Here is a 27,775-nt window from a genome sequence, read left to right on the forward strand (position 1 = left end):
GCTTACCGAAGAGAGGATTAATCCGATTTGCATTTAATCAGTACGCGAGCCGTGCGTTGAATATTCAAAACACACATTGAAGGGTTTTGCTGGATCGTCGAGTTGTTGCATTAGGCGATCCGCTGCTATACATTTGTCTTTCTTCATGAACGATGCTACGATGGCCTATATATCGTGTTTTTATTCCGTTGTAAAAATATAAAACACGGTAATAATTTTTTTCTTAGAAAAAGAAATAAATCATAATGAGTTATTATCGTTATAAGTTACCGTTTCCGTGGAAAAAATTGATTAGTTGACAAATCAAATAAAATTCTATCCCTGTATTTATTTTCTCCAAATTTGTATTTTTATTGCGAACAGTTTTAAGAATTTGATTTAACGAGAGATCTTACAATGTAATAGAGACACGTACGATGTGTAATTTTTATTAATTAGTAAATATTTCAGGAGTATGACTTTGGAGTATGTTTGCTTATATGAATCAGTTGAGAAACAAAATAATCAACTACATCTTGTGATACCTAAAAAAAAAAAAAAAAAACAAAAAGGAAATAAACACTGATTAAGATTTACAAATTTTCAGAAGATGAATTTTATTTAGTTTGGATACTGATGGCTTACATTTGAATTGATAATGGAATCTATGATTTTGTTTTTCCTTGTCAGGAAGATGATATTAAAGATAATTATCGAACAGAATGGAAAAGTAGGCAAAAAATATTGAAATCTAAATGTTTGAAAGTGGGTGAAGAACAATGTCTGGCGCCAATCCCTCGTTTGTCGAATGGTTAACACGTTACATAGGAATCACGAGATATCTCGTGTTTCTACCTTATTGCTTGCAGGTGGATCATGAGATATCTCGTGTTTTATTGTCGATGAATATTCATTATTCAGCATCGAGTAACACAACAGCTTAATTTTTGAGCAAATTTGCCTTGCTTAATCGTGCTATAAATGTTGATCACGTTTTGTGTTGGATACAAACATATTGCTCATTATGTTTACACACGTTATATAAATTATAGGATCAATGATTCCTATCGTGGATCATTAATAATTACCATTCTATAGATTATTTTCTAAATAATAATATCCTTTCTGTGTTGAAAAGAGCTGGTAAAATATAGAATCAGGTTTATTCTATTTATATAACATCCACTTCTTTTTTATAAAAGGTAACTGTATAAGTGCGATACAGCTTTTATTAAAAAATTTGTACAATGTATATCTAATTCCATTCACGGATGAGATTAAAAAGCGTAAGGTTTTATTCGCTGTAATTAAAATGGAAAATGAAAAGCGTTCTGGCCGCTAAAAAAACTGACTCTGCGAAGTGCAAACAAAAGTGTGAATTTGACGAATTATCCGCATCGCGCGAAAGAATGTAAAACATTAGTTTCCATTAAATTGACGTGAAAATGGCGTACCCACATCCGAGTGTTCCATTATTAATTTTCATCCTGCTCCTTTTTCCTGTACAACGTATTTACTTTATGAGTGATATTAGCGAAACGCTGGAAAATGAGAATAAAGACACGATACTTCTGTGAAAATGCTGGTTGTTTGCTGAGTAACTATAAAACGCAACAGATACAAATATTTGACGTGCATATTTAATTAAGCGATCGAGGGGAACGTTTTAAAATTCACGCAAACACAAACGAACGCTATATGAAAAGAAACGGATGACCAGAGTAAATATAAAATGTCAAATAGATCTTTAATAAGATAATAGCTTTTAAATCGATCCTTTTATTCATCTGTCGTTTATCCAGTGATATAGGTTCCTTTACTCTAAATTGGCATTTTTGGGTCGCAGGTAACCGTATCAGTTTGAATTAGATTTAGGTTATCCAATTCTTATTTTATATTCGAAAGTGGGTCAAAATAAAGATGTCACGTTCGTAATAAATTCGAACTAAATATTCCAAAATTACGTGACGTAACCCGTATCTAATCCAAACCGTGACAGTCATCTATGTCCGCAAGGTACAAATTGAAATTGAGAGAACGACGTACAAAGATATTTCTATCTCTGTTAGCAAATCGTTAATGATACGAGGAAAGAATCGACACAAATGTTTGGAATCGCAGCGAAAGCAACGTGGCGTGCGTTGTTTCCGTCGAAACGAGAACGAGAGTGCGACACGATGAAAAGTGTGACACTCTCGACGCTCGGAGAAACAGATCCAGGAAACGAAGAGCAAAGGAAAGAAAGAGACAAAAACTGGTCGCGCGTGTCGAGGCTGGAGTTATAATCTCACAGTGTCGCGAATGAGGAGCAAGGGATTAAAAGGGAAAAGCGGCCGGGCCGTTCGTTTACGCGGCATCCCGTTTCCGCGTTTATGGACGAGCCTCTTCAAGAAAGCTCATCCTCTTAGCAACCTGTTAAATATTCACGAGAAGCGGCCGTTTGAGCGTGCGTTACCGAGTCGACGAGTTGCGGGACCTGCGAGACCCGAGCTGGTTCACCTGGCGTCGAGCTACGAGCCCCTTGAGAACCTGCCTGCTCTTCCTTCTCCTTTTCCTTTGCCTATCTACCTTGCCAACCAGACAAAAGGCTCGTTAAGATTTCCTCCTTGGAAATTACTGCGCGCCCGATTAAAAGGGCTGCTTGGTTTCATTAAACCTTCAACTACCACTGCTTGTTTATGCGTCTGGTCTGTGGCTCGCGTTCCACACAACTGTCGCGCGAATCTCGTTTCTCTGAAAAACAGAAACGGTTTTTCTTCAGAGTTGAACTGCAGCTTGTAACTGCAGGTTGTAAAGGTGAATAGTAAAATAATGGATATTGGAATTTGTCTGGTTTTAACATGTATGTTCGGTTTAAAAAAGATGGTAAGGAATGCGAGAATTCGTATGAGTTTTGATTGGGTCCATGATGATGTCCTTGCAGGACTTATATTTTTATAATACGTATTAGTAATTGTATTTTAATAAAAAAAGTTCTACAGTTGATCGAAAAGTACTCTTACACTTACAAAGATACACGTTCGTAAAAAATACGAATAATAATAAACGTAATAATACGATAGCGTGTGCTACGCTTGGACAAGATGAATTCAATATTCCAGCCTCTCAAACGACGTTGATCACTAATTAATTCACTCGAGGCAAATTCATGAATATTGTCGGAGAACCGTCGATAATGATGAGCATTGTTCAGTTGATGGAATCAATAATCTGTTTACTAATGAACTATTATACAATATGTTATGCTTGAATAAATATCATATTCCATCATTAAAGACAGCTACGACTAAAACATATTTTAGATAAATTCTTGCTTTCCTCAGTTTCTTAACAAAACACGTTTCCAAGCACATTAGTATAAAGCAACACGATCCACGGATAGCTATGTAGATAGCTATGATAGCTGTGTAGATAGCACGAAGTTCCGAAAGTTTAGGATTACAATGTATTTCGCAAAATTTAAAAATTTGAAAGAAAGTTAGCCTAAATTATAGTTACATGGTTTTATGGTTTGTTTCGTCGGAAATGTACGAAACTAAGAGAAATTATTTCTAGAAATTATTCATATCGTTAGAACATTGTTTCTTCGATCATGGTTTTTGTGGAATTCAACTAACTCTGTAGAAAAAAAATCAAGAGCCCTCAAATCTGAGGAATATGATAATAAAACCTACTATCATTTACTATCATCTAAATTGCTATTATTCAAATAGACATCACTGATTCTCGAATTCAGAAGATGTCAATTTCTTTTATCGAATGTCGCTTCACGATCGTCTCCTGAATTTTCTAGCTCTGCAAATTCCCGGAGGGTTTCCTCTTGCAGTCTGAATCCAACAGCGAAAACCTGTCGCCATAATTCTGCACCACTCGGTTCCGATTCCCCTGAGCACGGAACGAGTCTCTCTCATACGTAAGATGCAGAGAGCCGGCCAAAGAATTCGGAATAGGGTCGCCATAATCGTGGTAATCGACGTAATCGCCCCTTCTTTTGTGCAGCTTGTTCTATGAACCATAGAAACGATACATCAGGCCACTGTACCAAGATTTCAGGAGCTCTGGAATTATCGAGACGAATTTTTCTCTACTACGCTCCACTTGGAGTCTTAGAGACGGGCCTTAACCTTTTTATCGCCTCTTCTTCTCGAAATGAGTTTTAAGGATACTCTAGACTCTAAAGTACCTTTAGGGTAGTTTTTTACGTACTGGGTTATGATCTCTGTGACTTCTGCATAGTGTATTTTATCACGGTACTTCCTTTCGAGATTTTTTTTTCCAGTTATAATGACTTATACACAGGCGTTTTAAGACTTTTATGGTTACGATTGATAAAAACCGTGAGAGTTTTAGTAAACTGTCCTTAGGGTTAATGTTTCGAATAATTATTAGACATGGATTCTCTAGTACTCGATTTATTTTCAATAATTTGCAAACATATATTTATAAACCTAAACAGTCGTTCGAAATCAAGAAATTAACAGAAATAGACTAGTCGTGTTCTTCTCACGCGCTCTTCGTATATTAAGTTATAAACTTTTTTTAAACGTCCTTGTATCATAAATATAACAATTTTATTAACATAAACCCTTAACACTATGTTGTTAGTATTACGAAACAAATAATCGTTGAATATAAGATCACGGATTCCACACATAGTTTCGACGATAAAATTAGTAGCGGTGGGATTAAAATTGGATTGCTCATTGTATCCTCTGGCGTCGCTAAATAAATCTACCGATATTTCGGAGTACGCTTGATGTCTTATATAGAATCGCTGTCAGTGGCCTAGCGTTCGCAAATATTTGCCTGCTATTTAGCGATCGACGATCCTTGCGTTGGTTTGATCGATTGCTTTGCGTATCTTCCAACCAAGGACTATATGGGTTTCCATCAATCTTGAACATCGAATGTAGTTTAATTTACGAAAGAGTGATTCATGTCGGTTTTGTTTGGTATTATTTGACGTACAATTCAGAAGCACGTGATGCGCGAGAAATATTAATTGAACGATTAAATGTTAATTGGTCAATACGAAAATATAAAATTCTGTTAAACAAGACTATCTGTACGTATTAGTGACTTATTATTAATTTGCGGTGACAGTTTCGTCGTTCTCGATGATAGCCCGGTACTTTACGAATTATGATATTAATTTAACGTGAAAATTAATATAAATTTATGATGCACTCTACGTTATCATGCGGCGATTATAACTGATTCGAAGAAGCGATCGATTCGATAGGATGATTTTTAGCGACCCCATCCAGCTCTGCAACAAGAAACATTTTAATTAAAAATATTACATATACGTTATACTACGATGTTCTGTTATTTTTTCTATAAAATTAAATAACATATGTATAGGTATATCGTATCGTGATTAACATTTCATATAAGTTCGCCAAAAAAACATTAATTGTCAATCAAACGCAGTTGCATAATAAATAAACTTAATTAAACTCCTATAAATATAACTTGATTGATTCCCGGGAAAAGGAATAATTGATTACAATTTATTTGTTTGATGTTTCCAATTTTACGTTTTATATAATATCGTATCTATATCGTATCGTTTCTATATTTTTCAATTTTTACAGTCGATCAATGTAGTTTCTACTGCAGTTCTTAATTAACAATAAAATCTTGTTAACTTACCCCACATTAGCATACGATAGAGTAGATGGTTTCCTATCGGTATTATCACCATAATAATCGTCTTGATCATAAAAAGGCCTGCCCAACCAAAATATGTTTGGATAACGTATGGTATCTTTCGGTACAAGTACTTCGTCATCATCTGCACGTCGAAGCGAGAAATTAAATTACTGACGTTTTACCATTATTTCACAATATTCACACGCATTCACTGTTATTTTCCATAAAATGATGTTTTACGTTTATTTGTAATTAAAAACTTCACTATATGTTTTTAGTTTATGAAAACGTATCACGGGAGAAAATAAGTTTATAGTCCACTTGAATAACGTAGAAAACACAGTAAGCACCAAGAAACAAGTTTTTCAGGAGAAGAAGAAAGCTTATACGTTAATGTAGTCCAAATTCACGAAAAAAAGAAGTGTATCTGTAGAAAATCCTGTATTCGCCAGCACTTAGCTATAAAGAAAACTTAATGTTCCATTAATTTAGACAGATAGCATAGACAACAGTCAAGAAACGATCAATTAATTTTTGCGAGTGTTTATATTGTTCTCTATAGAGGCGAGGTTGTGACACCATGTTCTAGTATTATTAATAACTATTTAGAAAGGGAAATTCCATTGAAATTCCATATTGCGGTATTCTCATCTCTCCAATAAGGAATGGAAATTTTTCAATTGTGGCACTTACAGTGTTTTCTACGAGCACTTTTCAATTATGGAATTAAAGAAACGACATCTTCAGATCTTGAACTACGCGATTAATTGCAAATTTAAAAAATTTTAAGACACTCGAAACTACATTGCTACAATTTTCAGTCAGCCATGCGTCGGAATTTGATTTAATATTTAACAATATATCAATAATAAATAATTAATCATTGCAGTTTCAGCTTAAACTTACAACTTTCTTGTTGAGGAAACGGTTTCGCGTCGACGATTACAATCGCCAAACAGATCATCCAGAAGAGTAGCACACCTTTCTTCATGTTACTGGTTTAGAAAACAAGCTCAGACGAAATCGGAGTCGAGTCTTTGTCTGATTCGCGATGGTCTGATCCGCTCTTATATACCACTGAGAATCTCATGCACCATGACACAGTGATCTGTTTGTTCCGTAACAAAGAAGTTGTTAATTCGCATTCGAAAACGCATCGAGGATGACGAATACTGCTAATGAAAAAAGCAATCTCGAACGGGCGGCGTGGAAGCTGTTGATTTGTTCTTCGTTGCGCGTTTATATGAAAAGAGTTAAGATTTCTGGATGAAACGTGTAAAACGTTTCACAAGTGTGTTTACTTATTGCTCGCTTACATTTCAGGGTATTGTATTTCGTCGAAAAATAGTTCGATGAACGAAGCGTCGTTTCGAGAAAAAAAAGATGAAGTCATTGTGCTCCCTTCAACAGAAAAAAATTCTGCTAATAATTTACATTTGTTGTTTGGTAATTTTTTACATTTGTTTATTCAGGTATATTATACAGGGTGGTTGGTAACTGGTGGTACAAGCGGAAAGGGGGTGATTCTACGCGAAAAAAGAAGACGAAAATATAGAATAACAATTTTTTTTTTTAATTTTTCCATTGAGACAACGATCTACAGTGAGGTCCGTTATAACGTACCGCACGCGTACCGAGCGAAAATTCAAAGTCGATTTTCTCGAAAACAAAGCCTCAAACGAAAAATGTTTATTCTATATTTTCGACTTCTTTTTTCGCGTAGAATCACCCCCTTTCCGCTTGTACCACCAGTTACCAACCACCCTGTATACCGGGTAATTTAGAGGATCAATAATGTACCGGGTATTGAAATTTAATGATTGATATTATAATTTGATATCGTTATCGAAGAATAATCTTCTCTTAGTATGTGTGCTTGAAGATATATTTTCATGGGATTAAAATATGAAGGATACGTAGAATCTTGAAAATCATACGACTCTTATCGTTTATAAAATAATTTCTAAGGTAATTTTATATTAAGCAATATCTGTTGTATCAAGAAATAATTGCACCGTATTGGAAAAAGGAGAAAGAAAAATTTTAACCGTTTAAAAAATTCAAAGTATGTGAAACATAAAATATAATGGTGATAATGAAATACGTAGTTACGTTCAAAGTTGACAGTACTCACACACGGAACGTATTCTTCATATGCATATACATACATACAATATAACCGACATTTCCAATTCTCGTGATTATTCCGCAAATTATTAACAGGTCTACGTAATCGGTAGTTAATAAACTCTTATCATATCGTCCAAATTAATGGTTAAATATCTTATCTCGATACAAGTTGGTTGTTTAGTATCGTTCCGTAAATTAATGCCAAATCTCATTAGATACCATTATCGTTACCAAATTAGTGTAATTTTCTACTTAGGCACACGCACTCCATTATCATCTACGCTCGTCCGACCGATAACTAAACCCTCTCCTCGACGTGCCTTCCTGATAACGGCCACATGTAATTAGTTTCGGTAATTATCAGCAAGTTGCACGAACTCATGGGCGAAATTAGCAAATCGTAGTATCTATTTGTAAAATAACACTTGTTTTTAGATGTTCAAATGTGTTCGAAGACATAAACTACGTATCTGGAAGTAAAATCTACGAAGCAACTACTTCACTAATCGTAATTATACAGATATTTTTTAAATAGAATATTAAGCTTAATTGGAGTTAATTTTCAAATTAAGCTTCTTTAACCATCCCGTAGTTTTCTAGTTTTTTTATTATTTTCCATGTAAGCTGTCTTTTCATTAAAAAATATTCGCATTCGAGAAAAATGAACCTCTGATATAGAATCGAAACGAGAAATTTCGTATGCTAACGATTTAATGCATATGCTCGTGATATATGAAAGCAGAGATTCTGTTTGATTTAATTTTTTATTTTAATCATTGATCTTCACGAACTTAAATTGTTATAATATTTATATGTGTCTACTTATATCTTTTTTCTTTAAAACTCGAAAAGTTTCCTGTCAAATGTCCTAGGATCATATTGGAGCGAAAATGATCTGAAGACTACAAAATTGTTAATATACTATTTAATTAATATATTCATGAAATAATTATTTAATAGTTAGAAATTTTTATGCACATTTCGATCGCGTTGAAACATCATCTGATCGATCAAATTGTTAATCGTTCCACTTACGTTTCTTTAATGCGGACTGTTTCAAGATCAGCGAGCATATCTTACGTACGAATAATAATTCGAATAATTCGGTTGTTGAAAATTTGATTTACCGCGACACTACCATCTGAAAGGAAACTTATACGTTGCATCGGTTTAAACGCACCAAGGCAACGCCTTGGTACCAGTAACCCCATAGAAACTTGCGAAATACTTGTTCAATAAAGGTTGCCATCGCGGCTGTTGTTAAGTCCCATATCCGATTACAATTGTTGAGAAGGTCTTAGGGCTTTGCGGTGCCCGTACTTTATACTACTAATGCAATTTCACAGGAAGAACAATAGGATCAATGGAAAGTTCGGGTTATCCGATTGACGGAACTCTCCAGTTAATTGAAGTGCTAGCGCCAACAAGGAAATTGAACATAACGCAGTTTCTTGCAGAAAACGCCATTATTATTTTAAACGAAAACTTTCGATCGTCGTGATAATACTCTTTTAATTCTGTCTGAGCTGCACTGAACTTTATTTTAAACACACTCGGGCTGTTCATCAATAAACAAATCAAACGAATTCATCATTGCAAACATTGGACAGTACGTCAAAATTTGATTTAGAAAGTCAACTGGCAGACCCGCAGATTTAATTTGAAAAATTGTGAGTCTTGGAAAGCTAAGAATATCAATAATTCTATTCTTTTCCGTCGCGTCATGACCAAATAGGTTTAGGGATATGTGGAAACAGCCATCGATAGGATTTGATTTTTCAGACCATTGAATATTTCAAAAGTTGTGATGGGTATCGAAAATAGATTAAATCCGTAAAGCTTTCAACAACCTCCCGAAATTTCAAAAACTTTCTACAAAAGTATTCAAATCAAGTATTGTTCGAATGCTCAAGCAGCAAAGAAAGTAAAGGTATACAGCATGGAAGTGTTTACTCTGGAATGTCCTAATCATAGAAATCCTTACTCTCAAATTATCATAAACCCTAACATTACCATAGTATCAAGCTACCCGAGAAAAGCTACTACTCGTCGAGAAAATTCATCTATACGACGTCCAGGATTGCAGTGGCTAAAAATATTCTTTTGAGTTGGGGGATATTTTTAAAGATAACTTTAGACATTAAAGCAACGAAAGCAGTTTGTATACGAATATTCCGGTTGAAGTTTATCCTTCGACTTGCAAACGATTGATTTTACGCTAGAAATATCTAGTGGTATTAACATACATTTTGTGACATCCTGTATAAGCACACGAGGCTGCACTATCCATGTTTCTCTAACGTAATATCACGTTGAAGAGTTTCATCGGTATATCATAAAAACTGGATGCCTCTTTAAACAGGTAAACCCTAGTCACGAAGCTACCCAGAATGGTTGAGTGGCGATGCTTCGTTAATCGATTATCGTTATTAGGTTACCGGCGACGAGTAGCTGGAGAAGTGGTTACGAACCAAGCTCAGCTTTGTCTCGTGCATGGAAAGCTCGTGCATCGGTGGTTGGTCTGGCTCGCGAGACGAGCTTTTCGCCCGCGCGATTGTTTAGCACAGAACGGAAAACATCGCGTCACGAGCCGACACGGTGAATGGACGAACGTTCATTGAATAGTTAAGATCTGCTGGCGCGCTTCCGCCGTTAACGACGACGCGTGTTTCGCGCGTGCTTTGTTGTTTCGTCAGGTTCGTCGCCGGCTCTCTTATTTTTCCACCGTGAAAATCGACGTGCTGGTGACGTGGAATGCCTCGAGCGTTTTGTGTGCAAGCGATTTTCCGTTAATAGGGAGAGTGATGTGAATTCAGAGGCTTTATATAGACTTTTTTCTGTATTTTTGTGGTATCTTTATGAAATATTGAGCGAGTAGGTATGTAGATTGTTTGGATAGATTTGGGAAGGAATGTAAGTGTTAAAGTTGAGATACGATAATATTGACTATTATATCATATATCTTATACACTGTCGACTGTAAATATTGAGACACCTGTTGATTACATTCAGAAGACTCCAATTTTTTGTAGTAAAAATTTTATTTGCTGTTTTACATGAAACTTTATATAAAACTATAACTTTTACACATAAACGTTGCGTGGAACTTACGTTGACTGCAAATATTTATGTATGTATAAAAAATGTAAAAATGTACATAATGCTCATAAAGTGTAAAAACATATAAAATATTCAAAATGAAATGTTCAATATGATATTTAATGGGAGGAACAAATATCTAAATCTCTGTATAATTTGCATTTTTCTAGTTGTACAAAAATATTTATAGTTTATAAAAGTATGAAATTGCATAAATATCTGCAGTCTAATTATAAGACATGTATAATGGGAATTAAATAATAGATTTATATCAAAATACCTGGAGAATGAAAGCCCCTGAAAGTAAGCAGATGTCATATTATTATTATAACCGGCAATGTACGTTGAATAACCGAAGTGTTTTGTAAGGAAGCGCATTAATAACTCTATTTAATAGTATTTTTATGGACTTTAGAGTGGAATATTATAATATTTAAATAATTTGAAGAGGAATTGCACGAGTAGACTTTGAATGCAGTAGTTTGTAATTAAATTAATTAGGAAAAATATTTCTAGTAGAATATCGCGTGGAATTTTGAGTAAGAATTTGCACAATTTATCGAAGATAATGCAAAAATAATTTAATTAAAGGAGTCTGGTTCTTATCAAATCATCTTTATACATATACCTACTTACATGTATATTTATAAGTAAATAAATTTACTTTTCATGTTCATGACGTGTAACGTGTAACGCGCTTAAGGAATTCAATTTTTGTTTCGTCAGATAATTTTTTGGTTAGCAGTGGGTTTAAAAAAAAAAAAGAAGAAAAAAAAAGATAGAAAAGATAGCCTTGCTGAAATAGATAAAACAATAGTTCCAATCAATTCGAGTTCTCGTGAAGTAGTATCCTACATCGAACGAAAATATTTTTTAAACTGGGTATCGGAAAACTACCTCAGGTTTTGAAAAACGCAACGCAAAGAGAAGGAATAAAAAACATAAATACAAAAAGTAAATAGATATATAAAAGTATAGAAAATAATAGCAAAAAATGAATAGAAATACAAAGATCTAAGAAAGTGAACGAAAAAGGTAAAAAAAAAATTCAAAAAGCTAAACAAGGCGGATAAAAAGAATTCTAAAGTAAATAAATTACAACGATCGTTGAGGAACTAAAGATCTTTAAGATATTCGTCGAACATACGTGAAACGTATCCGAAATGTTTCAAAGCGATAAAATTGTCCTAAAATTTCAAAGAAATTCCACGTTGTTCACCCAGTTTACTCAACCTACAAAAACCATCCAAAATTATTGGTGATCCGATTAGCCCGGTTAGCGAAATAATTGGCCGGGAAACAACAGATCCATTATGTATCCGTACAGAAACATCGGCAAGCATTGTGCAGTAATTATCCCGAATTACGTAGCGTATTTAGTTTCCGTCGATCCACGTCGCCGTCAGAAATTACTCGACGCGGCAGTTGTCGTGCTGAACACACGTGTTATTTGATCCAATGATGTCCGTGGGCTGGGCTAGCGTAATCATCGTGAGAGCCGCTATTGTGCCGGATAGCTGGCTGATACATTGCAAAGATTATTGCCCTTGGCACACATTCGTATCTCGTTCTACAAATTCGACTTGCCTATATATATTCTCGTTCAACTCACCTCTACATAACCACCGAACTTTATTCAACAAGATATAAAATGAACAAACATTGCAAAATGTATAACAGTGAAACTATGTTTTGGATTGAGTAAATAATTGCTAGTAGTATAGGTAATTGCTGTTTTTCCATACCAATTAGATTCCTCTTTCAAGAAAGTTACAATATAATTTAACCTGAAATTTATTCCTTCTTATTGGGTTGAGACGTGAGTAATTGCCATTATTCATATTGCAAATTCTCTTTCTCGAGACTCAAGTTACAAAATCACATCATCTTACATGTATTTTTCGTTATTGTAGTCGCTGTTCGAAACATTTCGGGATTACTGCGAACGATTTTATTATATTATTGAGTTGGCAACTAAGTGATTACGGATTTTGTCAATACCACCTAATAACAAAATCCGCAATCACTTAGTTGCCAAACCAATATATCATATGAGCTATATAAGTAAAGAGAAGTGAAAGAGTCCTAAAAACTTAATTTCGAAGATTTCATGAGAGTCATTAACCCTTTCGCTTCGGCAGTCCAGTCCGCCGAAGTACTGTCACTGAATGGAAGCGCGCGCCAGAAATGCGTACAGGTCATTTCGTGGATGTCGCCTATAAGGGCCGCTTGTACTCACAGGTCATCTCGCGGGCGCCGCCTATAAGCGGCACCCGAAGCGAAAGGGTTAAAAGAGATACAGACACAAACGATAGATACAAATAAAAATCAAAGTGCCATGGGAAATGGTAATATCGTGTCTTTATAATGCACAAAAGCTTCATGAATCTTCACGAGATCGATAGAACGAAGCGTTGCGTGGTGCACAAAGGTCTCCATATTCCTGGAGTGTTCATACTTAACTCAAAAGCGGATCCTTCACATCATTATCGAGGAACGCGATCACGCGCGTTTCAGGGAAAAGGAAAAAACGAAGAGATTGCGTCGCACGATAAATCTACTCGCGTGTCTGTCAGCTATAGATGCTAGTCCGATTCTCCCTAAACTGGCCCATTGTCAGCGCCTCGATAATTTCTCCTACTCGTACAGTCTGTAGCAGTTTCCCTTTTCTTCGCTCTTCTTACTCGCTCTACAAAAGAAAGGAATATCTCCTTACTCGTACGTCTTTGACTTCAAGTCCGATTACGTTTCGTGAAAGAGGCTGCTCTACGATTTTCTGATCACTTCGGGGGATTCGAAGGAGTCTCCGAGTGCTTTGACCTCTAATACCCTTTCATCGACTTCGCGGATCTTGTGTAGTTAGTTTCAAGCCTGGTTTCCAACGTGGACATAATTTGCCCGTTATTTTTTCGCTTTAAATCTTTATACATACATTTTCCTCATATTTCGTTTTAGTCGGTAGAGCTACTAATTTTCTAGAATTAACGGAGAATTCGAAGTTCTGTCTTGAATCAGATGAAATATTCTAATTTACCTCTGGAAGATGTTTGCGTACACTTGCAAGCAAAGGTGGATTTTCTGGTAGGATTCTCACTTTTGCATATCTTGCACGCGATGCATGATTCATGCAAATATGCCACAACGAAATACTGCAAACATTATTAGCTCAAGGAAACTGACACATAAAGCCTTGTTTTTCAACTTCTAGTAACTAGGATCTTATCAGTCTAGAATGTCTTGTTTTTCGTGGAATTATAAATGAAGGAAAATTTTAAACCAGCCAACATCTTTTCCCACACATTCTCCTTCCGGTAATTTAGTTTTCCTTGTCAGAATTTTCAAATAAATGAGAAGAGTTTGCAAATCTTAAACTCGAAACAGTAAAATTCTTATCTTTTAAGTAGTAATTTTCAAACATTGTAAAAACACAATTTTACATAAAAAATAAAGTTCTATTTTATCGAGGCTATTAGCGTTTTAAGTGAACATTTCCCTGTTTCTTCGCTCTGTTCGTAAGAAGGTAATTTGATTGTTTGAATTACCATTTAAAGACATCCTGGTCATTCTTACCATATAGGAAAGTCCGTTCACTTTTCCTCACTCGAGGATGCAATACGTTTTGCGTTTTAAGTCTGTGCATAAATAAAATTTACGCGTTTAAGTAAAGCTTGTATAACACGTTAAACATGTTGGTCCAATGTATTCGTCACCTATGTGCGTAAGAAGTGTGCAAAACTGATCATAATGCTCTAATTGAAATATTTGTCATGTTTATCGCTAACTACGACGACATTCAGCTATTTATAATATTATAATAGCTAAGGAGAGTTGATGTGTTTGTTTATTTCGAACATTATTTATCAACGATGTTATGATATCAGATATATACTTGACATTTTAATTGATTGATATTTTTCAATATCTTATTTTTGTAAAATTCCAACAATTAATTAATATAAATCGATTATAATAGATATATAGTTATCGAGAAATCGTATTTGATATTCTATATCAATTCAACACGAACTGGTTTCTATTGTTACTTGCCTCTGTCGTATTATGGATGGAAGAGGCGCGCACTAAAATTGATTAGTAATTACGTATTACAGGTGTGTTCAGCTATGCAACGCGTTTAGTATGAAAGAAAAAGCGTTATTAGACACGTTGCGATTATGAATTAATTTCGAAAGTGCCACAATTTCTGTACCACCGAGCTTTTGTCGCAATTAATTCGAACAGCTAAGATGTACAATTATCGCGCGTTACTTGCACGACTGAAACAGTTACGGGGAACATGCATGGCATTTGCATAATTTCACGATTCACCGTGCATTTAAAGAATATTGCATTACGTTTGAACCTAAGAATACCCACAGGAACCGGTTTCTTCTGACACAGAATGAGTTACAAGTGGTATTTGTTGTGTTTACGACAATGTGATTTATATCATCGGTTTAATTCGTTAATGTCGTTATAATAAACAATTCCGTTAATTTCAAATGATTCTACGAGTTATTAGTTCAATCGTGGCTAGTTCAACCTCCACTTTTTAATTTAATCCTTCGGTTGTAAATCGATCGATGAGTAATTCGGTTTAAAAAAATTCCCGCAACAGACTATTTTTTCGCACGTTGTCCCAGTCAGAATTGTTATTAAACACACGCACCGAATACGACAATGTCTAATACGTTGAATTCCCTGTTTTAAAGTAGCAGATAATATGTGTCATTTCTACTCTGATATCAGCCCACGTGAGAGAAGGAAACATGTTCTGAACTGGCATAGTAGTGAAGAAGTTGCAATATTTTGGGACAGTCTAATAAGCAGTCTCTTAAAGCCCTATTTTCTTCGTGAAAACTTTAGCATTTCCAAATGATCGTGGTCTCAACTTTCCAGATTTACAGTTATATACTTCTAAAAAATTACGTGGTTCTTCGTAAAAGCGTCATCAACATGGTCTCATTGTAGCGCTAATAAAATTTCAGAAAGTTCCCTTCAACGCACATAATATATTTATATACAAAGTGTCTCGCAGTTTAGTGTACAAATATTTTACCAACGTGTTCCGTGGCTAAAAATAAGATGAAAATATAATGTAGCGGAAAGTCTATAAATGCTTCGTTAGAAAGTTATAGCGAAAACATGAAATGCGTCAGACATATATGTCAATACTCTTTCTTTTAGTTTGATACAAAATTAGACAAGATGATGTTCGTGATACATGTTGATATAAGACACTCACATATGTTTACGGTTTTTATGTATAGTTCTATCATGTTGGTATGTGAAGAAATTAGACGAAATCGTCATGGATTTTGACCTACAATAAATTCAATAACACATCGACATCAAGTCAGACACAAGTTTCATATTTCGTTAGAACTTCTTGATAGAGAGTAATCAAGATTTTAGTTTCATTTTTACTTATGCAATACACTGGCAAAGTTTGTACGCTAAACAGCGGGACATCTTGTATATTCCACATAATACATTCTATAATAAATCTTTGAATATTTTCGTGAGACAGTGTACGCAATCCTTCCATTGCGTTAATTGCGAAATGATACGAAACCTACTAATAATACGAAATTTCATGAAAACGATATGAAATTCGTATGGACACGCGATGAAATGTTTCGGTTGGATCGATCAGCACGATCGAGATCCCATGACCTTCCTCTCCGCGATAGTCTGCAAGTACTACAGCCTATTTGCGTCAGTTCAGTCCCTATAGATTGTGCATCGATACCAGTCTATTCTCAGCTTGGTACGAGCACGACACAGCATGTCGCGCGCTCACTGCCAATCAAGTGCCGCTCGGTTGGCCACAAAGGTGCTCTTCTATCGTTGTGTGAAGCGGATAGTTCATGATGGCTCCGGTGTGTTGGTATAATTGAAGTGACGGAAGCCCGGCAAGGTGTGGTGGCCACGTTCTTGCACGATGTAAACAGCTCGACCAGGTCGAGCTCCAGTGCACCGGATACCGTTGACGAAGACGGCCGTACGTGGTTTTGCCACTCGACATTCTTCCACGAGTTACGCTAGTTAATGGCGCGACGCCTCTTCTCGATGTCGTAGTCAATGGATCGTTCGCTATTGCTTATCGACTTCGTCATTCTTCAGACTCTTCATATTCTTCTATCTTCATTTTCCTATATTTTTCGCTGTCACATATGTTTAGGTGTTTTTGATAAGTTTTGTTGAATCTCTTTAATTGAATTATTTATCGAAGATTACTTTTATGCGAAGCTTTTATTAGTGGCCATATGAAAGATTGGTGACAACACAGTGATACGAAAAAGTGAACGTAAACGTTAAAGGACAGATAAGACAAAGAGCGACGCTCAACGACTGTCTCCGTCTAAAAGACGTAGCGTCGTTTCGTCGAAAACGTAGAATAATCAACGTGGAGTGATTAAATCGAGAGACTGCTAAGTACATTAAATTGACGTAACAACGCGAAGCATCGGTCTCTGAGGTGTGATTATACTTGCGGTAACAATTTGCGATATCAGACTGCGTTAGTTGAATACATTGGATTAGCTGTACTCCGTGAATCGATGGAAGATGTATCGTTACGCGATACGGTTCAAGTGCATCGTCGAGGAAAACAAACAGGGAAATCATATCTGCTACCAATAAGAGAAAAGTTCTAATCTTTCAATTTCTCCTAGCCTATATAGTGTAAGGTAACATTCATAGCGTAATAGACTTACAGTGTGAAAGTAGACACGCACGGAGATCGTAATGTGGTTGTTGGTTGATTAATTACTAATCGCGTTCTAAATTGAGTTCGTACGAGCTATCGTTGATTAAAGAAGCTTGTTTAAATACTGTTCCTACCCTCGTATCGCGGTAACGAATGTGTTTTTCACGTGTGGACTGCTCATTAACCAGTTCACAAAGTCTGCAACTCAGAGACAACACAGGCGATACACTGATCAACTGGTCACCTCTGCGGTACAACTAGATTGATTGCACCGAAACTCTGGTTCCAGGCCATTTCAGCTGACCATCGAACGTCTGGCGATTAAAAGTGCTCACGTGTGAAACCGCGTGGTTTGTCACGAGACGACGATCGAACGCGAGGGAACAAAGGACAGGCGGTCGTTTACTGGCGCAGCGACTCGTGAAAAAGATTTCTCTTTGTCCTATGAGTCAGGCGAATCGTAGAATCTGAAGAGGCGTCTCGATGTTGCTCTCGAACCTGGGCTGGATGAAAGAGTATGTTCATCGATCGACTCGGAGACCTTCGATAAAATCTTCTTCCGCGAGACGTCCTTACCTCTCTCTTGGCCTTATCGCTTGAAACGCAGCTCTAGAGATAGTCCAGGTCGACCTGTCGTCGGCTCGTGAGTACACGACGCGCAATAAAATCGCTGCATGCAAATCCACGCCGCTGCTAGTCTTCGTGGGATCGTTTCGTGAATATTCAACAGGACTCGGTGAAACGGGCCATTGATTGAACAAAGAACTTCCGTGTGGAAAGTGACGAACGGTATCGCGACGATGAGGAACGACTTAACGGGGAACCTTTCGGCCCGGCCTTATTATTTCGCATGACGCCGCATACAGTTCGATCGCGTCATCATGAACCTTATTTTCGCCAGCCTGTTCCAGTACCGGTGAATATCGGTGAATTGTTTCGGGATACTCGTTGATCTACTGTCGCTACCGTGGAACATCGCTGGTGCTTGATGAGATGAGCTTGTTGCGATTCGGGCCTTTTAAAGATGGTATGTCATTTTTCATCAAGTTTTTCATCAGATTTTGTTAGTAAGATTTTATTCCTTGATTATGAAATTGAAATTAATGAGATTTCAATCGAATTGCTCGTTTTTGTCTCGTGCGATATTCTGTAGAAAATGAAGCAAACGAAATTTTAAAAGTTTCTTAAATGTGAAGGACATACTAGTGTGACTAGAGAGAATAATCTGTTGTCATTAAGTAATATACTTTCCTTTAATTGCGTTATTTATATATACTGCATAGATTTTTATAAAAATAGATTTGCCATTTTCTATCTTTCTTGTATTGCACGTGTTATTCTGACAATTCTCGCTTATTTTATGAACAATATTTCACATTTATTTCTTTATATACGATACGATCTCTTCCAAACAATTTATTGGTAAATGATTGTCCACGCATTGTACGAGAAGCGCTACCACAAAAGAACGTATCGTTTTACATAATATCATACAGCGTCGTCGATTTCGTGCTTTCGATACCGGCAGCTTCGATATAAAGCAGAATAACAACCGAGGATTCGATTATTTTACATTGCATTGTCAGAAACGCCGATTTGTCAACCGGATCGGGGATACTGACAATCTGTTTTTTTTAATTTGCGACAGGATGAAAAAAGGAAGTTCTACCTTTCGGAACAATTCCATTTCCTGCATTCCATTAACGACGGCGGGACGTTGCGATCTGATTGTTAAAAAATATCCAAAATGTTTTGTGCCCGCCGACCGTGTAAATCCATTAATCTGATTGCATTGATCGCTGCGACCACTTGCAACATAGAGATACGCGTGTCGCAAATTAATTCATCGAACGAATGAATTTATCAAATCTTTCCGCTAACTGCCAGCAATCGATCGTGATTATTTATACAAAATGCGTCGTGTTGTGACGGAATTAAAAATTATATTTTATGCGGTATGAGTGAAATATTATACCTACATATCGATGTGTTATTTTATATCATGTTATTGTCACTTTACCTTAATATCAACAACGATCATTATTAATATTTTAATTTATTTACTTGTAATTTATTTATTTCGTCACGGTTCTTTATCTTATCCTTTTAAAATATTTATATTAATATTTCAAGTTTAGCTACACACGTAAACGTTATACATAGTTGGAAAGGAATTTCTATGAAAATAATGTTTACCCGTTATTAAATTATTATTCGACACATGGCTCCTTGTAAGCATATTTACAGTATTAATGTTATGCTCGGCGCTTATTATAGGCACTTATAAATACAGGCAAGGATATACATAACACCATTGATCGGTGTAACGACGTTTCATCGTTACATATTTCTTCATACGTAGGTACGTCGAATAAATGGGAGATGGGATAATCGAGAAACCATAAAATGGAATCCCCGTTGATAGAGGCAGCTCCGCTGTACATCGAGCTTGCCAACGCAAAAATACGTGATGTGCATAAAGGATCAAATAAAACGGAAAGCTGGTTATCGCTGGAAATGTATATAAATGTACGGAAATGTATAATGCAGTATCGCATTCCGGAATTTCTGATGCGAATGTCCATTACGTTGTTATCTCAAGGATCATCTTGATTACGATATAAAAATGAAACGATCCGATTCTAGTTTACTGATTTACTAAATAATGTCCTTGCCATCAGTTAAAAGCTGATATCTTTTAGATCTTAAAAAAGATGGAATCTCATTTAGTTTCTGTAGGTATCGATTGGAAGACAATGTTGAAATTGTCCTTTATCCTTAGAACAGAAAGATCGATTGGATCATTTTAATCCATTGACGAGTCGATCGAAGGTATTATTCTTATTAAAGAATATAATTATTGAACAATTTTTTAACATGGGTTGATTCGAATTATTCCAAATATACTTAGGATCAATTTATTTTCATATTTCAAACGAAACAATTTATTAGAGAATATGCGATGAATATAGGAGATATAATAAAAATAATGATAAAAAAAGGATTATATCTAAGAGATTGAGAATTATATCATTTTCCTCGGTTAATACATTAAAGATTTCATTTAAAGATTCGCCTAAACTTATGAACCAGAAGTATCTATATTTTAACCAATTTTATTTTGCTCCTATAATATTAATTTTCCTTTTAAGTTTTTCATATTTCCTGAAATGTACAATAACTCAAAGCTTTGATCAATAAATACAAATAACTGGAAGCGTTGATTGACAAATAAGAAACCACGTAAACCACGTTGTACGACGTATGTATGATGCATAGGAATTGAGAAGAGACACTTTATTCGAACGAGAAGTATTCTATTCTGCATTGACTTGGCGGCGACCCACGCGAAGCATTTAGGTCATCGATTGAATCATGACCGAGGAATAATGCTTTCTATAACCTTCAAAAATTCAAACAAGACGACTCGTCGGGAGGAGTCGCCGCCCTTATGCATCTTACGTAATTATCATTCCCAACTATTCACGGCTGTAAAAAAGACCTCGCAACTTTTAATACATCATGAAACTTTTCAATAAAACCACTCCCTCGAAACTTTCTATCTATCTCTATATATCTCTTATCTTGATTTCTTTTGTCCTTTTCTTTCAAACTTTTTAATTTTCACTTCTGGTATACGATATCCTGCTGCTATAAACTAGCATAAAAGTAGCTGCAACTATCTTATTTATTGCACAACGGAAACGATATTTTTCGAATTTTAACAAGTATCAATAACTTAATATTAACGTACAGTAATACAATTTCAAATCTATACTTATGCATTCATAAATTCCAATGTTATTTATACTGAAATTACTGTACAGCCAATATAATCATTTCTTATATTTCTTTCAACAATTTCATACATGTCGGTAATCGAATTTTTCGTTTTTACCATGGTCCATACTTGTCGAAAAATCTCGGAAAGCTTGCGGAAGCTTCGATTGGTGTCCCAAACATTTCAAAGCATTACATCGAATTCCTATTTTGGTGGCGGAAACCGCGAACCAGGCACAATTTTCCACGGCATCGGGCTCGGGGACTGGCTGCTATTTGGTGCACGAAAGCGGACTTCCTCTAGGAACACGGCTTGCAATGCCCGGCCTACTTTATATTTACCTCGACGCGAAAGGCGCCGGAAGAGCCACTTTAAAGGACAAACATTTTCAGGTTTCCGCGGCGTTTTTAGCCGCGCTACGCGATGGCAAGAAAATTACCACAACGTCTCCGTTCGACGTAGCTGTAATTTGTGACAGATATAGAAATATCATAGACTAATCCAATTCTCAGATTTTTAGACCATTTTTGTTTTAATCTCGTTTTAATCCCAAGGAAAAGAATTTACATGTTTCAACCTTTTTTTTTTTTTTTTTGTTTGTTAGGAATTAACTTTCGTTGAACGAACACGAATGATATAGCCGAAGAAAATGTCCGAAGAGTCAAAATAAAATTCGTCATTGTTAATTTCCGTTTAATTTTAAACGGTGTACTTCTCTGAGTAACTTAAACTTCTCTCGTTTTTTACCATTTTGGTCAGTTTATTATTAAATATTTAAAGCCTCTGTAACCCAAATTTTTTTGCCAGTATAACAGAATTTAGGTAAACTGAAACCAGCGAATATCAACCTTCAGATGAATCTACAATTTTCGAAAATTTTATTTAAAAGGAAGAGGTTTGTAACTTTGGAATCAAAATGGGGTACAATATCTGTGTAAAAATAAAATTAGATTATAAAAAAATGAAAATCGATGGCTAATAATAGACAATAGTAGATCCCAAAGCGTTGAACAAAATTTTAATAGAAAATTAAAACGAGAAATCGCTTGTTAACGATTCTTTTTATTTGCTTCAAACTGAAGAAAATTCTTGTTTCTTCAGAAATAAAAACGTGATCGGGTGGTAAATTGCTCAAGGTATATAAGAGAATGAAGACAGTTAACGACGATAGCCATTGATATAGCTGTACCTGGAACTGTACAGACATCTCTGTTGAATCAAGCAATTACATTTATACGTTGAATAAAGTAATTACGGAGTATAAGGAGCTAAGCGTTCCTTTCGAGCGCACAAGGTGAACTAATTACCTTCGCATCGTGCTGGCACTTTTTCGATATTTCAATTCAAGCGTAGTTGAACGCACTTTTGATTACGAATAATTCGTGAAATATTGAGTACTAGACACTTTGATGGAATTTTTGTAAACAGTCTATAACGAAATTTATCAGTGTGTAAAGTTTGTATTAAATCGACGACCTAAGGTTCCTACGTTCTTCTTGTTGGCTGTGGAAGCGTTTCATTAAAACTTTACTGTTTACAATGTTTCATTAAAACTTTACGCTATTAAATCTCTGTCGACTCTGGTTCAATAACAATTGCAGTATCAGCAAAAATTAATCCTCTATGTCATGCGATAAAAGTTGTATACACCGTGACATATCCTCTCTATTTATTCTTTTTCAATTTTATTTGATTTTAACATTCAGTAACAATTTAGAAATTACGTATTCTATGTTTACTTTTCTTTAATCAAGTATAATATCCTTACCCTTTAATTACTTACACCATTTAATAGCATACATCATACAAATAATTATACACGCTTCTAATACGTATTTGTCACTATCGATATAAATCATTCGTTCATATGATAATCAGACTGAGGGATTTTATGAAAATTCACATGTTTGAGAATATAATTAAAAAAGTGGAACATCCGTTTCACCTAGCAAAGTAATATCAACAAACACGACATATGTTTGAAGTATTTTATACATTCTTTCCTATTATTTGCTATGAAAATGCATAAAAATCCGCATTATAATGATTGCTATTGCTTGCTCGGTTTTTTAGATGAAAGGAAAAGATTCTAAATTTGCGCTCTCATAAGCGAACGAAATTGCAGTTATATAGTATAATCTGCACTTGCTCAAGCTTCGAATTGTATCAACTTTAGTTCCTAACATCTAACTGGTTTTACCTTCTTATTACGTTTCTTTCACCGACTATACATTTCTCTCAACCTAAGGGTGTGCGATGGAGAAACCTGAAGGTGAGAAGCACTTCGGCGATGAATACGCAGGCCGAACCCGACATCGTGAAAAGGAAAATGAGAGGGATGAGATAGAAACGATCTTCCTCGTAGAGGGTGACTACGGTTACATAACAATGAGACGTCGCGGAGTCGTAGACGCTCCGAAACACTCACCCTTCTTCTTTCTTTTCCCCTCCGCATCTGTTTCTTCAGCAAGCTGCTGAAAATGTATGTATATTGTCGATCAAACCGGAAGACTTTCCAGCTTCTATCGGATGGGTGAACATTTGAGTGCTTATTCGTAATGTTAGTTACGTGAGGGTAAATTTCACAGAAATTGTCTCGGACATTTTGGGGTAGATATTTTGAATTTGTAAAAGTGGGTCAAAGTCTCAACGAGTAGAATATTGCGCAAAGAAACTGTGCTTTTTTACTTGAAGAAGAATTGAGCTCATTGCAGGATATAATAGATATATTGCAAGAAAAAGTCCTCGACTATTTTTCACGAAATAAATCTTTCGATGTATTTGCATACGCGACTGTTTTTTTAAATTTATTTCGAAGCAATTTGATTTATTCGGCTTTTACCAAATGTGGTAATAGAAACGAATGGATTTATAGACAAATATTTCGTTCGAGGGTTGCAAAATTCGTAACTTTAAGTAGATATCGCAGTCTACATCGGTAAATGTAGCGTTTGTTTGACGTTGGTATTCGCATGTTTCACGATTTATTTCCATGTAATTTTTATAATAAATATTTATATTTTCCGAATATTTATGGAATAAGAATACGAACTACTGTCGAGCGGAAAAACACATAAATTATTATTCATTTTAAGTGTTTAATTTGTAACTAATAACTTAAATTAAATTGTGTTTTTGCGTATTTCGCGTCCAAGAACTTCCACTTTTCCAATACGTTCCCGTGACGAAAGGCCAGAGGATTCGCGTTCGTTTTTCTCGTATTCTTGCCATTCTCGCACGATCGTGAAAGTTTGATCGTGTAAGGCGCGTGTGTCGATCGCATATTGAACGAGGAATCGGAAGTAGCTTGTGGAAAAACGGCAAGGTGGTCTGGTAGGAAATGCGTGTTCATGGTGGTTGCGTCGGAGCTACTCGTACCAACGGTTGAAAAGTTGGAAAGTTTTACAGGAGGGAGACGAATCGATGGGATTTTCCATGCTCCGGCTTTTCTCCTGCTGCTGACTTGTTTATTCCGTTCGTGTAGGCGCCAAAGTATCGATAATAGGGTCTCTGAGTCCTTCAACTGTCGCTCGTTACATGAAAAATTATTTATTTCCAATGTGTGTCTGTTTTTTAGATTAGGAAGATATAAAGAGTTTGTATGTATCAGAAACTATCTGATTTAGTTATTCGAAAAGAAATACGAGGAGAGAAATATATCATATACATCGATTTAGCAGGAAATCCAATTTAAAAAAAAAATTCAGTTTCCATTATATAAGTAAATAAATCTGCGAAGTAAATTAGCATAGTAGGTATGTTTTGATAAGATATATAAAACGATATAAAGAAAAATATGTTGAATTCTTGAATCGAACGTATTATACTATTCTCAAGATTCAAATTAATACGTCAAAAACCACGAGCCTTAATTTGCCTTACTTTACGATCCTCGAGCCCTTTTAGTTTTGCAAACATCGTTTGATAATCGTATAAGATCGATCTTGCGCCTCGAAATATATTCTTAGCGGTATCGACATCGCCAACCAAGGCCGGAATCGTTTATCATTGACATTAGCTGTCAGCTACGGGGTTTACGCGCATAATCGAATGTCCTATAGAGCGGCGAGGTAATTACGATATTACATCGATCTTCTTTGGAAAGAAAATCAGGGCTCGGCTGTACGCTCTGCTTCTATATTAACGTTCGATCTCCATTTAGAATCTCTGTTGCACGGCTCTTTGATCGCGCACCCTTTCTCGTTACACCAGGTGCTGTTTTAAAATTTAAATTCGCCCGCCGTACTCGAGAAAGCACCTCGATACCGTAACGATCCCGCGAATCGAATTTTGTCCAGGAAATTAGCGAGAATCCAATTTTCTACGAAACGGTGAGAACGCATTCGAAAACTAACCGCGGAACTAATTTCGTGAACGAAGTTTCCAGTCGTGGACGTAACGCATTCGATATCCGTGAAATACATGGTTGGTTCTTCGACCCGGCTTGGTAATATTTACCTTCTACAGGAGAACGAAAACTAGCTCGGCAACCGGCGTAATACCGTCGACGAAACTATTTCAATAACAGGCCGGCTCTCACCCCCGCTGGAAATCGCAGAATTGCCTTCGCTGCTTCCCCTTATTTTCTATCATCTTTGTTTCGCTCATGTCGAAGTATTACCACTGGCAAAGGTTCTGCCTGTTTCTTACGAGTACTTTAATGAAAGATGCAGGAAGAATGTTTTATCGTGTTCCTTTCGCGATAACGATCTTTGCGTCGTTCTTGATTTTGTTTAAACGTAAGTAATGATCGCTTTTTTGGAGAACATATCAGTTTCAGTTTCATGCATTTGATAGTGCTTGGTCTGCTATCGTCGGACGAATGTAATATTTTAATCCCCTCGTTTTCAAGTTATTTCACAGTTGCAAATTACTGTCAGTAATTTTTCTATTTGTTATTTATATGACAAATAAGCAATTCATACGAAGATTTTAATGTTTAAATGTGTAGGGATTATTTAGAAAATGAAACTTATTTACAGTTCCACGAACATCTTCTAATAAGAGTTTAATTTTATGATTTCAAAACATTTCGCCTATATACAGCTACTGTGGGAACGAGAAAGTTAACCAAATATCGGAGAAAATATTTTCACGGTTTTTATAAATTCTTTGTAAAATTCTACACGAGATACTCACTTGAAGTACATTTTAATGTGATGCTTCCATCTTCTGTAGCTGCCTTCAATCTCATAGATGTTCTACACGCTTTCAATACAGTAGCAAGTAACTGTGTAGAACAATAAATTGTGTATTATCTACGACTCCATCGAAAAGCACAAATTAAAGAAGAGAAGAACTCTTTTAAAAAATCCTACACGAGCAAGCTGCCTTAAAGTAAATTCTATTTTCAATCTACGTTAAGCTTTATCTTTTATACAATTATCTGGCTGCACAGATATTCTACATATTTTCAATTTAACCAACGAGTAACTCTATACAATAACAGGTTGTCGAAGGTGCGCTATGAATCAATTTCGCCCCATCGACAAAGTGTTAACACAACACTCTGGCTATTTACGACCGATACATGGATAAACTTTTTTCTAATTATCCTTTCTCCATTACCCGGCCTTTTTTTAGCACGAAAGAAAAACGAAGTTTCTTAAAAGGAGAGCAGCAAGCGAAATACCACATTATCTATAATTACTCGATAGAAAGCGACGATCGTTTACGCACGATTTGACGCTAATGCATCCGTTCAATAAGCAACTCCGTCGGATAAGCCAGGAGGATGCTGCTTTAAGTTTAGTCGACGCCATCAATAACGTTCGACGAGCAGAGCGATAATAAATTTTATGCTTCTCAGAGACGTGAAACGAAGCTCGTGGTTACACGCTCTGTTTTTCATCACGGTGAGACTGGTCGCAGTTTTCACGTTTTAGTCACGGAAAGTCTGAACCATCTCGATATGAGGATCATTGTTCTAAATGACGAGATCGATTGATATAGTTCCACTCATGATGGTATTCGTTTTATAGAAACGTCTTGAATTGCAGATTGCAAAAGCTGTTTGGACCTTAAAGTTTAACATTTCTGCATGATGAGCGCTAAATTTGTACATCTTCAGGTAGCCAACATTCTAACAGGGCATCTAAGGTACAATTATGGCAAATGTGATTGGAAAATTGTAAAAAATGTTGACGAAGTTGACGATGTACCGAAAAGAGAATCGGAACCTTTCGACTCCGGATGATCGTAACTACGAAATGAATCCACGAAATGGAAAAAATTCAAACGTTTGATAAAGGAAAGTCGATATTTATATATGTAGGTTGTATGTAAAGACATATAGCGCATGTTGTTAATCGGCAACATTGAAACGCGACGAAGTAAAGTAAGCTAGTACGATACAAATGTTCCATGAATTAGGTATATTTCTAATTATCACTATAATTTGTATTCTAAAACAAGATGGAACG

The 27,775-nt window shown here is 35.8% G+C and overlaps 2 protein-coding genes across 6 annotated transcripts in view; one reads left to right on the forward strand and one right to left on the reverse strand.

The window, feature by feature from the left end:
- LOC126864877 (phosphatase and actin regulator 4B) overlaps positions 1 to 27,775 on the forward strand; it is a 392,626-nt gene that overhangs the window by 25,119 nt on the left and 339,732 nt on the right. The window contains exon 1 of one of the 5 annotated variants that reach the window (XM_050616735.1): positions 16,680 to 18,599. The exons of the other annotated variants lie outside the window; for them this stretch is intronic. Within the exon in view, the coding sequence (XP_050472692.1) occupies positions 18,566 to 18,599 (34 nt within the window). The 5' untranslated portion in view covers positions 16,680 to 18,565. Of the gene's footprint in view, positions 1 to 16,679; positions 18,600 to 27,775 lie in introns of those variants that run through there. 5 annotated transcript variants of the gene reach the window in all.
- On the reverse strand, positions 4,287 to 7,399 carry LOC126864883 (uncharacterized). Its single transcript, XM_050616743.1, has 3 exons — positions 6,541 to 7,399; positions 5,635 to 5,776; positions 4,287 to 5,248 (listed from the first exon to the last, which is right to left on the reverse strand). Exons 1-3 carry the CDS (start codon positions 6,623 to 6,625, stop codon positions 5,230 to 5,232), a joined length of 246 nt encoding a protein of 81 aa, XP_050472700.1. The 5' UTR covers positions 6,626 to 7,399; the 3' UTR covers positions 4,287 to 5,229.

Source organism: Bombus huntii, chromosome 4, assembly GCF_024542735.1.
Source record: "Bombus huntii isolate Logan2020A chromosome 4, iyBomHunt1.1, whole genome shotgun sequence".
NCBI lineage: Eukaryota > Metazoa > Arthropoda > Insecta > Hymenoptera > Apidae > Bombus > Bombus huntii.